The sequence below is a fragment of the Vespula pensylvanica genome, chromosome 1 (genome assembly GCF_014466175.1).
Source record: "Vespula pensylvanica isolate Volc-1 chromosome 1, ASM1446617v1, whole genome shotgun sequence".
NCBI lineage: Eukaryota > Metazoa > Arthropoda > Insecta > Hymenoptera > Vespidae > Vespula > Vespula pensylvanica.
In genome coordinates this window covers 1,825,085-1,840,084 of record NC_057685.1, presented here as the reverse complement: position 1 = coordinate 1,840,084, position 15,000 = coordinate 1,825,085, and the positions used below count along the sequence as shown (strand labels likewise).

Sequence of the window (15,000 nt, the reverse complement as noted above, 5' to 3'; positions counted from 1 at the left end):
TACCGTGCTCGACCAGATAAGGTATCATGTCTTCCATGAGAGAAGGCAAATCCGGGGCTGGTTCCGTTTTGATGACGTCGCGAAAGGGATCAGGAGATACGATGGGTTGTCGTTGAGAAGGAGCAGTCGAGTCTACACGATCCAGGACCACCGTTGGTGATTCTTCGGCATTCACTGTAAAGACGGATATTGCAGAGATATTTTTATTCTTTATTTTTGCAAGAAGAAGGAAAAAAAGAAATAAAGAGAGAGAGGAAGAAAAAGAACTTCTTCATATCCATAAAAAAAAAGGAAAGGAAGGAAAAGAAAGAAAACAGATATCGCAGAGATATATCATATTCTTTATTTTCGTAAGAAGTAGAGAAAAAAAAAGAAAAAAAAAAGAAAGAGGGTAAAAGAGAGAGAAAAAACTTGGTTCGTACCCATAAAAAAGAAAAGAAAAGAAAAGAAAAATTCATATTAAGATTTTCTTTCTTTTAACGACGTTGAAACTTGATCGAACACGATTTACTTACCGCACGTAATTTTTCCGCAACATCCCTCAGCTGTGTTAAGCCTCTGGCAACCAATCTTAAGCGGTGGACACTTTTCGCCAGAGCACACGACGTTCCCGTAATAGCACATGCAAATTATGCAAATACCGGTACTAGGTAGGATCTCACCGTGACGATACTCACGGCTTTCGAAGAGACAATTACTGGCCAAGTCTAAAGTTAAGCGGGCACGTATGATAACGCTTATCTTTATAAATTATTTTTTCTTTTTTTAATTGCTCTTAATAACCATAATGTTTCTGGAGCTTGTTCAGCAAAAAAATTCAGCAAAAGAAAAAAAATATATATATAAGTATATATAAACATATATGTACATATATATATATATATATATGTATGTATATATGTATAAATATAATATCGCATATAATTTATATAATCTTACCACCGTTTTTACGATGTGGTCCAGTAATCTGTGCCGGGACCACGGTCACGCCTGTACCAATTTCCAAATTTAAATCCGTCGAATGATAAGAACTGTCAAAATACGGTGGTTCCCTTGGTACGAAGCCACCTGGAAATAAGTTTAACAATTTTCGGAATATTCTTCCCCTTTTTCCTCCACCTCTTCGAATGAAATATAACAGAAGAGAAATTTTCGTGTTAGAAGAATAGTATAGGGGAATGGGGGATCAATAAAATCTGAAGACAAATAATAAAAAGAAAAAAAAAAGAAGAAAGAAGAAATCTCAGCAAGAAAAGTTCTCGAGATTCTTGCGGATCGATAGTATTGTTACGGATCGGAAAAATATCCTTGTAAATCATCCAATAGAACGTCCACTTCGCAACTTTCTTCGTTAGCGAGCTCGTCTAATATCCTTTTTAAAAAGCGCGAAAAGCGATTTAAATTCTGACACGATCGTTCAAAAGAAAAATTACGATATCTTCAAAGCAAGCAACAAAGGACTTGATCCATTTCTTTCTCCTTGTTTTTATTTTTAATTTTCTTCTCTCCCATTGCCTTTCATTTAAATAAAAATCAAACATGATATATTGGTACGAATAATTACAGATAGAAAAACTATATCTATAATTATTCATATCAATGCTATTACCGCGAAACATCATCGATATATCGGTAATAGTAAGAAACTTTTTTCTTTTTCCAGCCCCTGTATATAGACTACATTTCATTAGACACGTACACGCGTATAAATTATTGCCTATCAATCAGGCACTCAAAGTTATAGAGTGTTATCTATTTGCAGGGGTAGAGAGTCGAGGTAGTCGAAGAGGGGAAAAGTGGGTGGATTTATAATTATAACGATTATTAAATCATAATTAGCCTTCGTCGGCTAATTTAATTAATTTTGTAGATATTCAATTAATTAACTACACATATCACGGGATAGCCGTGAAATCAGTAGTTTAATAAAAATGTTGATCCTTTTGTCGATTATATCATTATATTCAGAGAATTTAAATACATCTATCTCTCTCGAGCGCGATAGGCGATATCTCCAGAGGCAATTTACTTTAATTATGTCATATAACAGGCTGACGTGCGTACCTTCGGTCTCGATAGGAGGACTGAACCCGTTCTCCTGAGTGGCAATATCGTAAAAGCCAGACGTGTCGGTTGGCCGCAATTCAGGAGGCACGACTACCGAACCGGAAGGATATCCTGTGACGGCCGATGGAACGTCTTTGTCCTTCACCAAAGCATCCGCAGCAACGAACGGAATTATCCTACAAAAGAAATCGTTAATCCTTCTAACAAAAATCTTATGCTTTTTACTCTTTCCTCGAGATTTTCGTTTAAAATCTCTTCTCATCTGAAAATAAAAAAAAAAGAAAAAAAAGAAAAAGAACATCGTTCCAATTATTATATAAATAAATATATATATATATACACACATATAGGATTGAAGTTTCCAATTCGAAAAGAATATTCATAGAAAAACATAAAAGTATTAAAAATAAAAACCCTTTCAACAAGGCCATTTAAGATCTATAGGTCGTCTATAGAAAATTCTATAGGTCGTCGACGTACGATGAGATTCTATAGGGTGGAACAAAAGTTTCTAAGTGATCTTACAAATTCGTTATCTCTTTCTCGAGACTTTCGAAGCTGATCGAGAAAAGGTATGACTGATTTTTAAAGATCACATTTTGGCCCAATCCCAAATGTATCTATTGTACGAAATGAATGAAGAGGGGCGAAGAGGGATGGAAAAAATTGTTATTAATGGATGTAATTAACAAAAAAAAAGTTAAGAAAAAAGAAAAAAGAGATTAAAAAAAAAAAGAAAAACACGAAAAAAAGAAATCACACCTGACGTTAGGTAATGATGGAGGTAAAGTCGGTGCACTGTAATCGTACTCGCTATAGTCCTCGCCTTTCTCGCGATGAGTGATGTTCAGAATAGCCTCGACATCCGGCGGGATGGATCTAATTGGATTTATCGTGACACCCTGTATATGCCCTACCGAGACATTCGTCTTCACTGTCACGTTCACCGCGAGGATGTCATCCGGCATGAGTATAGTCGACGATGAACCGCTGACGGGTCCTTTATCGATATTTCCTGTCGTCTGAAATGGAAACGTTTGCACGTTCAATCAAAATGGCGTGTATTTAGGCTAGGGAGGGGATAGTAAAAATATATTACTACGTTAATCATTTACGAGACGAATTTTAGTAATATAAAAAAGGACTTGTTCTTGTTTGATTTTATTTACATATGTTTATATTTTATATATATATATATATATATATATATATATATTTGTATTAGGTGTTTAAGTTGAAGCCTATTATGATGTTATATATGATATTATTATGATATTATAATGATGAAAAGATATAATGAAAATGAATAGAATCCGAAATAGTAACCAGAATACTTTCAATAATCTCTTAAAATAATATTATAGCAAATATTTTCATTCTATGTCGACTTAACATCAAAATTGTTAAACTTGTCTAATTATTGTCTATCGAAAGTTATATTGACTTTTTAAATTTATTGACTTTTTAAATTTATTACTTTTATATATTGAAAATGAAACGTTATACGTTGTAACCTAATAAGGAAATAAAATAAAATAAAATCCATAATCAATACGTACACTTTCTTCATTTTCCAAAATAACGGTCGTAATTTCCAATTTAGTTGAAAGTTCATCGTTAATCTCGGTTGTAGTTTCTCTCTCGTCTCTTCGATCAACTTTATCTTCATTTCTCGTCGAGTTTAAATCGTAATTTTTTGAGACGTTCGACGAAAAGTTGTCGATAGGTAACGTCGTGGATTCTAACATCGACGTCGTCATCTCTTCGGTTGATGGTAAATCGTTGGCTATAACGAACGAGGTTTCCGTAATAGCGTTGGTAGAATAGATCTTGGAAAACTCGGTGGTTCCATTAAGGTCTCTATTCAACGAAATCGAATCCGGTATCGTGCGTACCGTATTTGTGGTTATCTGTAAAAGAGAAGCTTTCATTTATTAACGAGTTCAATGGATTAATCTAATTTCATTAATTAACGAATTCATTTTATCTGAAATTATAATAATAATAATAATATAAAAGCTTAATAACTTATAATCATTTTTTTATAATTTAATATTTCATCTCAATGAAAATATATATATTATTATTATTATCAAATATGTTATATAAACTTTATAAATAAATAACAAATATATATATATATTTATATAATATTATATTTATACAAACATTCACAGAGTCACACAGTATATATCTCGAATACCTCGTCGTTCGAAGTGGTTGATATACTTGGTTCGAAGATCGATTTCGTGTAGGGCACCGTCTCGATCAGGATCTCGTTGTCCATTATTTCGGTCGGGAAGGTCGAAGGCCAGGATGTCGAGTCGTCGGTAACAGAGGATTCACCGTCGACAGTGATCGTCCTACCATCGATCCTTTCGTCCACTACTCGATGACCTCGTCCTTCGACGGATGGAATCGTCGTACGGTCGATCACAGGCTGGACAATCGATCGTTCGTGGCTTATTGTCTTATGTCACGGACAAAGGCTGGATTTTCGAGTATTTTCTGCACGATATTTTTCGTTAATTACACGACGAGACTCGAAAGTAACTCGAAACAGACAGAGAGAAAGAGAGAGAGAGAGAAATAGAGAAAAGAAAGAGAGAGAAAGAGAAACACTAAAAGTAAAAAAGAAATTTCATCCTTTTTAATTATACAAAAGAGGAACGAAAAAAATAATAATAATAGTAATAGTAATAATAATAATAATAATAATAATAATAATAATAATAATAATAATAATAATACAAAATTAAAAAAAAAGGAACAAAAGATAAGCTGATTAATGGAACGTACGAAGAAATTGGTCTCCTTGCGAAACTTGGCATAGTCCTTGCTGATGAAAGCATAAGAAGCGTAGTTCTGGGTGGCCTTAACCTCAATGCTACCGCCTTGAACGTTTAATCTGTCAGTTTCTTATATCACTTCGGAGTAGAACACATAAATGGTAATCAGGCTTGTGAAAGGGCCAAAGATTCTTTTCAATACGTCCGGCCTAGATTGTGTTCACTCTCTTATTTCCTTTATATCTTTCAACGTTACATAAAACTGCGGACTTTTTATTTTCTTTTTACTCTTTTCTTTTTCTCAAATTATCTTGAAATCGTGAGAACGATCTTGAAATACTTTCTCGAACTTAAAAATATAAAACACGTACGTACATATATATATATATATATATATATATATATATATATATATAAAAGTACGATCGTGACGAGTAAAAAAAATTAAAATCGAAATTTATCGAATGAGAGAGAGAAAAAGGGAGAGATGGATTCATAATAATCGATCGACCCGAATAAATTTCTTTGTTAGATTGATTCGTACGGAAAGTTACAAGTTAATGAAATGAAATTAATTAACGAAGTCCCATTATTGTCCGAATACACACAATCATGGCTGGAGTTTGTTAGAGCGATGGAGGAATGGAAGGACGGATGGATAGGGGGTTTAGGGGAGATAGCAGGTGATATCGTTACAACCCTGACAATATATGTGCGTAATACTCACTGCAATTGTAGGTAGATGGACAACATTGTCCATCACGGACAATCGGGCTGCAACCTTGTAATGGTGGTGCACAAGCCAAAGGAACACACCTTACGGTGCCCATAGCGCAAAAACAATTGTCACAAGGCGTCTTCCAATCGATTTCACGTACCATTTCACCTTCCCCATAATCACGATCTCCTACACGACATCCTAAAGCATCATTATACAATAGATTTATATTATAGATAATAATGTATTATTTTCTTTTTATTTTCCTTTCTGTTTTCCATCTTCTTCTTTTTCTTTTTCTTTGTTTTTCTTAACAATCCTTGTTTACATCGCGATGCAATTTTAATATAAAAATAACTATATAATATTCTATCTTATATCGAAACGATTTCATTAGGAACATTTAAACGTTATTTACACAAGAAGCTGACCCTTTGGTATCCACCACTCGGAACACGGTATTTGATGTTTAGGGAGTTAGGATTTAACGAGGAACTCCTTTGAATCGGTATTTACCAATTTAACGGTCGTAGTCTCGTTCGTCATGGCAAAGAGAAGATCCGACGCGACGACGATTCAGAGGGGTTGAAATCTAACGAATTTTCACGGTCCCGTTTGAGGTTGTTAAAGTATGCTTGAACGTGAACGTTGACGGACCAGAGAAATAGTTTCTATGGTTAAGGTTACGATTTTAACGTTTATTCGCGAGGGAAAGCTAGTGCTCGTGTTGATTCGTTCAAACGAAAATGATTGAAAAGTGATGGGGTGGATCCAGAGGTCGAGGGTTGGTGGCTGGTGGTCGATGGTGGTTGCCAGGGCCATCTCAAATCATACGGTGTAACGTCGATACCACCAAACCCTTTTCTCTTCTCTCAATCGTCACTTTGATTTTCCTTCTCTTAACTCTCTTTCTCTTTCTCTCTCTCTTTCTGTCTTTCTTTGTCTTTCTCTTTCTCTCTCTTTCTCTCTCTCTCTCTCTCTCTCTCTCTCTCTCTCTCTCTCTCTCTCTATCTATCTCTCTATCTATCTATCTCTCCCTCTCTCTCTTTCTCTATTTCTCTTTCTGTGTCTCTCTTGTTCTTACACTCGTTAAATTATTCATTAACTTCGACGTAGATCTTCCATTTCCGAAGGAATCGGCGAACGATAGTGGGAACTTCGAAATACTCTTTACGTTTCCTATTTGCCTTGGAAAATGTTCGATCCACCATTATCTTTCTATCCTCTTTCCTTTCTAACCGTATCTCACGTTTGATGGTATCAACGATAAATTTACGAAAGGAATTCAAGATTTTAAGCGTTAGTTTTAAGCTCTGAAAAGTTTCTTCTATAAATTTCATACAATTTGATATTTTATTATATATACTCGATAATGCGATTTATTATAATTAAATAATTATATTTTATATCGTATTTATCTTATAAACGAATATCTAAATAATTTTTCCCGGAACGAACGAAACGAACGAATTAACGAACGAACGAACGTTCATAAATAATAAATATTAAATTTAATTCATTAAATGATTATGTCGATAAATAATTTGAAAAAGAAAAAGAAAAAGAAAAGAAACGAAATAATTTCTTTGTTTTTTTTTTTCTTTTCTCAAACTTACCATTACCAAAAAGCGGTGCGGACGTTGATGCTCGTGTATCTTCGTGAACAAAAAAAAATAAGGAAAGAAATTTATTTTTATTTATTTATTTTCTTTCTTTCTTTCTTTCTTTCCCCGTAACCTCTTTACGAGATTAAAAGATGAATAAAAAATATAAATACTCACGTGTGCAATTGTATGCAACGGGACAACAAGAATGCGGGGTGTAAAGAGGAATGCATCCCGGTAGAGGCAACAAACATTTTGGTCGGATGCATCGCCTTGCACCGGAAATGCAATAACAATATTCGCATCTACGAGATCCCTTCATAGCCGAGCCCGGTCCGTATCTAACACCTTCGTGAAGACAACCTGTTTGTGGAAAAAATTAAAGAAAAAACAAAAAAAAATTAATAATCGACCTCCTTCAAATAATAATTAATTATCAATCTTGTTTATCATAAATATCTGTTAATTAAGAACCTTCATCCAGCGATGTTTCCTCCGTTTCAGTATTGGCTCTGCGTAACGTGTTCTCCGTATCACCTGTACGATCACACATCGAGATAATCGAATATTAATTAAAAAATATACTTTTATAAAAAAGAATATCCTCTTTTTTTAACACAATCACGATGATATTTTAGATTTTATATGTAATTAATTCGTGATTCTAATTCTGATTTTGACATTGATTTTGTAACAATAATAAAAAGTCGATTTACTTTTTATTGTTTTATATGCTTGTTTGATCATACATATAAAAAAAAAAAAAGCAGAAAGAGAGAGAGTGAGAGAAAAAAGGAGATTTAAAGGATAGAAATGATCATCGTACTAACGTGGTCCACCGCATATCAGTTCGGCACAGCAAACGTTTTCTTCGGGTTGGCGAATGTGACAACCAGAAGGCGGAGAATTTGGTAGACGTGGACAAACTCTTAGTCGACATCTGAGTGCACCTTCGATACATCGACATTGCAAGCAAGGCTCGGTAGTATTCACCATCGTATCCTCTTCGTATCGACGACCATCGTATCTACACCCTGCGAACAATGTGTTTTCGAATCCTAACTTTTGACCATTATCAAAGAGCTATTCTCATAATTTTCTTTCTCTGTCTCTTTCTCTCCCTCTCTCTCTCTCTCTCTCTCTCTTTTTTTATTCATTCATATATCTATAAATGGGAAAACTTTTCTGACTGGTCCAATGTATTCTCTATCGTTGAAAATTCTCTCCGAAAACAGCAATCGTGGTCGGATCGATCCGAGAATAGTTTCGACGGGCGCATAAAAAATGTATGAGTTAATTTATAAATTTTTATACGTAGAAAGGAAGAGAGAGAAATAGAGAGAGAGAGAGAGAAAGGGAGAGCTTGTCCAATATCATCGTACGGATCGATAATTTGCTTTGTAACAAATAACGACGAACAACAAGCTCGTTGATATCCCTCTTTCTTTCTCCCTCTCTTCCTCTCTCTCTCTCTCTCTCTCTCTCTTTCTCTCTCTCTTTCTCTTTCTCTTTCTCTCATTTTTTCTAAACGAAGAAGATAAACGTGAAAGACAAAAGAGGATAAGAAAAAGTGCATATTTAGCAATCGACCGAAATTGAATTGACGACGAATTCGATCCTTTCTGACAATAAAATAGAACGAAGGATTTAACTTGCTCCTATTTCTTTCTCTCCTTTTCTCTCTCTCTCTCTCTCTCTCTCTCTCTCTCTCTCTCTATCTATCTATCTATCTATCTATCTATCCCTTTCTCTCTAGATAGTATCTAGAACATACATACTAGTATCTATTTAGTTCTTTCGAAAAGTCCCGCGACAAAATCGACCAATCGGCTTTTGAATCCTACCGATCTCTGTCTGTCTTTATTTCTTTCTTTATTTCTCTCTCTTTCTCTCTCTCTTATTCATCTATACATACATATATACATACGTACGTACGTACGTACGTACGTACACAGAGACACACGTTCAACATGCAGGACACACCATGGCTGCTGCTGGGACACTCCGATAAATCGGATTCCCCCAGATAAATCAGCGAGAGCGCAACGATAAATTCGCGACGGGTCGACGTATCGCGAGGAAATATCGCGTGATCGTCCTCAATTAATAACCGAACTCGACTGAATTTCTTTCTAGGAAAGAAGGAATCGGCTTTTGCTTTTTTATTTTTTTATTTTTTTTTTGGTTATTTTAATTTTTTATTTCTTTTTTTTTCTAGTTGTTTCTTTTTTCAATCTCATTTAATCTTTCAATTATTCCCTTCCTTCTCTTCTCTTTTCTTTTCTTTTCTCTTCTTTTCTTCTTGTTTATCTTTTTTCATTATTTTCTTTGTATTATTCCTTTTTTTCCTTCTTTTTCCCTTTTTCCTTCTTCTTTTTTTCCTAAATTTCAATTGGAAAGTCGATACTCCTTCGATTTGAATCGACCGATATCGTCCTAGGTGCGAACCAACGAAATCTTCATTTTAGTACACAGATTAGAGATAGTATTATTATATTTTTCAATTTCAACGTCGAAAACCGATACTTCGTACGTTTGTAATATCGATTTTGTGCCATTTCGTTGAATGTAATACGATCGTTACAATACGTATATCGAAGGTATAGAATCGTCATCCTTTGAAAATATATCCTACCAACATTTTTCTAACGAATTTCATAATATTCCAGCAGCCAATCACAGTAATACTTAATTATATCGAAATCGAATTATTATTTCTCTTGAAAACATTTTATCGTCAAAATTTATATTATATATCTTTAATTATCTATAGAATTAATGATATATATATATATAATTTATGTAATTAATTATATATATCATGTATGATATATAATAAATAATCAGCTTTGATTTAAAAGTAATTTCTCCTTTCATATTTTTATAGCTTATTTCATAATATTCAAATCAATCAAAAGTACTTAATAATCATCTCGAAATCTGATTATTTATTCCGCGTGAAAAACTTTATAGTCAAAATTAATATATCTTTAATTATCTATACAGTTAACAGTATATAATAGTTAGTATCAAATACATGATAATATTAGAAACAGATACATAACATGATAAATGTATAAATAACTTCTACCTATATTTTCATAATAAATTTCGTAATATTATAATCATTAAATCAAACTCAAGTACTTAATAATTCTCTTAATATCGAATTATTATTCCTGTTAAAAAACATTATCATACAAAGTATTACACAAACACACACACACACATATTAGAAAATCTCATTAAAATTTTGTATTTCTCGATCTTAACAATGAAACGACAGAATCGGAAATTCTCGTAGTATTCGAAGCCCTTGTCGGTAACTTAAAATAAACGTTTGGCACTGATAAATCGTTGTACGTCGAATCGACGATGACGCGTCCTTAATCAAGTGGAGGATAAAGAGAAGGAGAGAGAGAGAGAGAGAGAGAGAGAGAGAGAGAGAGAGAGAGATGTTCTAAGGATAACGGTACAACTTTTTGAGAGGGAGGAGGATACGCGTAGGATGAAACGATCGAAAAGGGCTGACCTTCGAAGGGCTCGACTTGCCAAAAGCAGCTGGCTCAGCTTTACAAGAACCGTTTTCTACTACCTTGTCTTTTTCAAAGTAGTAAGTAGATATCGTACTTTCTATGTATATATATATATATATATATATATATATATATATATATATATATATATATAGAAATCCGTTAAAAATTATTTTGCAAAATTCGGAAGATCATCGAAAAGCAATTAATTATCTATTATTCTTTCTTAACAATTATACGATTTTTGTATAAATATTAAATAATATAATAGAAAATATATCGAAATAGATCTTACGATCTATCGATCAATCATAATTATCCTTCAATATCTTTGATTTTTAATTTATAATTCATAAATCATCGATACAGCTATCATCCATTGGAAATAATTTTTTATAATGTTATTAAATAATATTATGAGAAATGAATCATCGAAATAAGTCTATGATCTATCGATCAATCATTATCGTTCCTCGGTATCTACAATTTTCAAATGATAATATATAAATCGTCGGGACAAAAATTTCGATATAATTATAATTATTAAATATCATCGAAAATGGATCGAAATGGAACGACGATCTATCGATCAATGATAATCGTACATTGATATATTTGTTTTTTAATCGACCATCGTTAAATTTCTTTTTTACCAGATTTCTCAGAGACAATTTTCCAATCAATTTCTCATTACTATTTATTAACAAACTCTCGTTGTTATATTATAGACCGATCGGCAACATAAAACATTGATCGTTCGAAGCGATACCTCCACGGTTAACGAACCTCTCCCACGTTGAATAATCGCTCTTCGAGCAGAAATCACGGCTATTACCATAGTCGTGTCACTACGTAATGCCCGGCCATTTATCGCGAAATATTTTATAACGTCGACGGTGTCGAGATAAGCACGCGCTTTACCGTAATTAACATTCTACGAAATCTTTTCGTTTTCTAATCAAATAAATTAGACAAATATAAAAACAATACTGTTCGAATACTCAATATACATATTTTTTTTCTTTCTGCTTTTTTTTCACTTTTATTAATAACACATTGACGATACTCTGTGTGTGTGTGTGTTTACAGTGCTATCCATTTAAATAAGGCCACCCGAATATCTCTTACAATTATGATTGAGACGCAGAAAAAAATATTTTTTATTGAATATGAAAATCATCGAAGGATTATATAATCAAAAAAAAAAAATATAATTAACGAACATATAGTTAAAACAAAGAAATGATCTTGGAAAGAAAATATCCTTACCGTATGTTGATCCTTTGATATAATTTATTTGAAGTAAAGAAATATATTTTACATTGTCACAATTCGAGCGGATATTTAAGTGGTCTTACTTAAATGGACTATCCTGTATATATCACTCAACAAGTAACAACGAATGTTATTATTTTTTCTGTTTCTCCTCTAATTTCTTAAACGACGATATTATCATTTAATGCGATAAAAGTGAGTTAGGTCGACGCCACTGTTAAAAAAGAGGCCTTACGTGGAGGTTGCACGTTACATACGAAAGGCAATCACTTTCGAAGGTGTATATATGTACGTGCTATATAGTATAGAAGGCGAGCGGCGATGAATGGACCGGAACAGGTTCTGAATCTTATGCAATGATAAATGAGTGACCCGCGGCGTCGACTTCACCTGCACACCTGGCCAATGACTTGGAGGAGTCCGTGAAACGGCATAGCAGCAGAGAATTGAGATGATCGATGTTTATATATATGCCTATGAGTATGTGTGTGTGTGTATATATGTGTGTGTATTAATATGTATTTATGTATGTGTATTAATGTGTATTGATATGTGTGTGTGTGTGTGTTTATGTGCAAGCATACGTGAACAGATAGAGAGATAGAGAGAGACTCCTTTTCTCCTGAATGAATCATGGAACGAGGAAATATACGCCCACTTGCGCGTAACGTTAATTACCGATTCGATAATCGATAATTCCGAGAAAACTAGCTCCGTATATTTTCTCTCTAAGAGGGAAAATATATTTTCCCGTTCACTTTGATCATGATTTAACGAAGATCGAATGCCCACCAAATAAAGCAGGACGATTTGATATTATTTATCCTATGGCTATTTACATAAATTTCTTCAATTTTTAACTCTTCTTTTTCTTTTCGTTCGATCAATTAATTTATGTTTTGCATTTTCTTTTTTTTTTTTTCTCTTTATTTTGTATATTTCATTTTTGCCATGAGCAATGACCGATTTCCCAAAACAAAATTTAATGGAAATATATGATACATAATTTTTATATAAATTATATATATATATATATATATTCGTATATTTTTCATTTATTTTTTACGGTATCAAAAAATATTATCATCAATTTTAATTTTACTTAACTCTCTCTCTCTCTCTCCCTCTCTCTCTCTCTCTCTCTCTCTCTCATTGTCTTATTATATACAAATGAAAATATTGTTAAGTGGATTAGCGTTTGCAAAGCTTATTAAAGCTAATCTCTAGAGGGAGATCTTTATTTATTATTATTACGTTTTTAAATAGTTGCATACGGAAAAGCATTTACGTGTCAATATATTTTTTTTATAACATATATACATATATACATACATATTTATATAAATGGAAACATTGATTTAGATTTTTAATCAATCGCATTAAAATATCCCATATCTCGATATTAAAACATTCTTTCTCCAGCGGGAATCGCGTTTCTCCATTTTATTACTGTGAGAAGGAAAGAGAGAAAGAGAGAGAATGAAAAAAAAAGAAAAAGAATAGGAATGATAAGAGTTACGTCAAAATAATTTACAGTTATGGCGAAGAACGAAGAAGGATCGAAAATGACACAAACTTTTATTCTTCTCTCTCTCTCTCTCTCTCTCTCTCTGTGTGTGTGTGTGTGTGTCTCTCACTCATTCTCTTTTCCATTTTCTTGTTTTATTTCCATTTTTTTTTTTTTTAGTTTTTTTACTTCATCCCTCCTTCTCCCTTTTATCTCTCTGTCCTTTTTATTTTTCTTTCCCCTCTTTTTTTTTTATACCCATTTTCTGTTTTTACATTTTATTTCTCCTGGTATCTCGCGTATATAACAGGTTTCAAGTTTCACGGAAACACGTGGGTGTTCGTTGTTGTTTCGTTCCCTTATGATGAGAGAAAAAGGGAGAGAGATACAGAGAGAGAGAGAGAGAGAGAGAGAGAGAGAGAGAGAGACAACTTACTTTGCGTGTGTTAGATATAGAAAAATATAAATACAATAATAGATATTACACAAATAATAGAAATAAAAAGGATCAAGAAAGAGAAAGAGAAAGAGAAATTATATAAAAAAGGTAAGAAATAAAAATGGTTTGAGGGAGAAAGAGAGAGAGAGAGAGAGAGAAAGTGACAAAAAGAAACAAAGACAGAGGCATAGAAAGAGAAAATAAAAAATTTTAAAAGAACATACAAAGTGAAAGAGAGAGCGACGGACAGGCAGACAGAGGAAAAGAAAGAGAGAGAGAGAGAGAGAGAGAGACAGATAGACAGACAGAGAAAGAGAAAGAGAAAGAGAAAGAGAGAGAGAGAGAGGAATGGACGTTAATTTTAGCCATTCCTGTGTAACGGAGCGTCTAATAGTAGCTTTCATTCGGCTCTTTCCTCTTTCTTTCCCTCCTTCTGGCCTTCGACCTCTCTCTCTCTCTCTGTCTTTTTCTCTCCATTTCTCTCTATCTCTATCTCTTTATCTCTCTTTCTCTTTCTCTTCTCAGCCAGACGTTAAGTCGTAAGCTGAATTATTCATGCAACGAATAATTAGGCGTTTTATGCGCTCTCTGCATAGCCGAATGCATGCGCCGCTTTGGCCATGTTCTCTCGTACGTACATACGTAAGCTGCAAGGCTATACGAATCGCATTCACGACTTAATTCACATTGTCCCTTCTTAATGGGCGATCGTGTGCAAAGAGAGGAAGAAAGAGAGAGAGAGAATTTGCACGTCTTTTGTATCCTTTAAGTTTTAAAGGAGAATTCGATTTTAAACGTTCTTAATTATTCTACTTTTTTTATTTGTCCCGTTTTTTTTTTTATTTGTTTTTTTTTTTCTTGCTTTCCTTTTCTCTTCTCTTTGTTTTTTGTCTTTCTAATCTGCTTCCGTCAATTGATCAAATATAAATGATTTTTTCTTTTTTCTTTTCTTTTTTTTTTCTTTTCTTATTTTTGTTTGTTTGTTTTCTTTAATCGATGATCTTGTTACATTGATATTAATTTCACGTTTGTGACGACGTCTTTTCTTTTCTTTTCTTTTTTTTT

The 15,000-nt window shown here is 33.2% G+C and overlaps 1 protein-coding gene across 1 annotated transcript in view; it reads right to left on the bottom strand.

The window, feature by feature from the left end:
* Positions 1-15,000, bottom strand: part of LOC122628108 (uncharacterized protein PB18E9.04c) — a 21,726-nt gene that overhangs the window by 1,172 nt on the left and 5,554 nt on the right. The window contains exons 2-14 of the mRNA XM_043810028.1: positions 8,009-8,212; positions 7,653-7,715; positions 7,356-7,541; positions 7,191-7,229; positions 5,584-5,775; positions 4,867-4,961; positions 4,271-4,507; positions 3,627-3,977; positions 2,830-3,089; positions 2,065-2,243; positions 940-1,068; positions 516-707; positions 1-174 (exon numbers count right to left, since the gene is read on the bottom strand). The exon at positions 1-174 is cut by the window's left edge and continues 1,172 nt beyond it. Of these exons, the coding sequence (XP_043665963.1) occupies positions 1-174; positions 516-707; positions 940-1,068; positions 2,065-2,243; positions 2,830-3,089; positions 3,627-3,977; positions 4,271-4,507; positions 4,867-4,961; positions 5,584-5,775; positions 7,191-7,229; positions 7,356-7,541; positions 7,653-7,715; positions 8,009-8,212 (2,301 nt within the window). The remainder of the gene's footprint in view (positions 175-515; positions 708-939; positions 1,069-2,064; positions 2,244-2,829; positions 3,090-3,626; positions 3,978-4,270; positions 4,508-4,866; positions 4,962-5,583; positions 5,776-7,190; positions 7,230-7,355; positions 7,542-7,652; positions 7,716-8,008; positions 8,213-15,000) is intronic.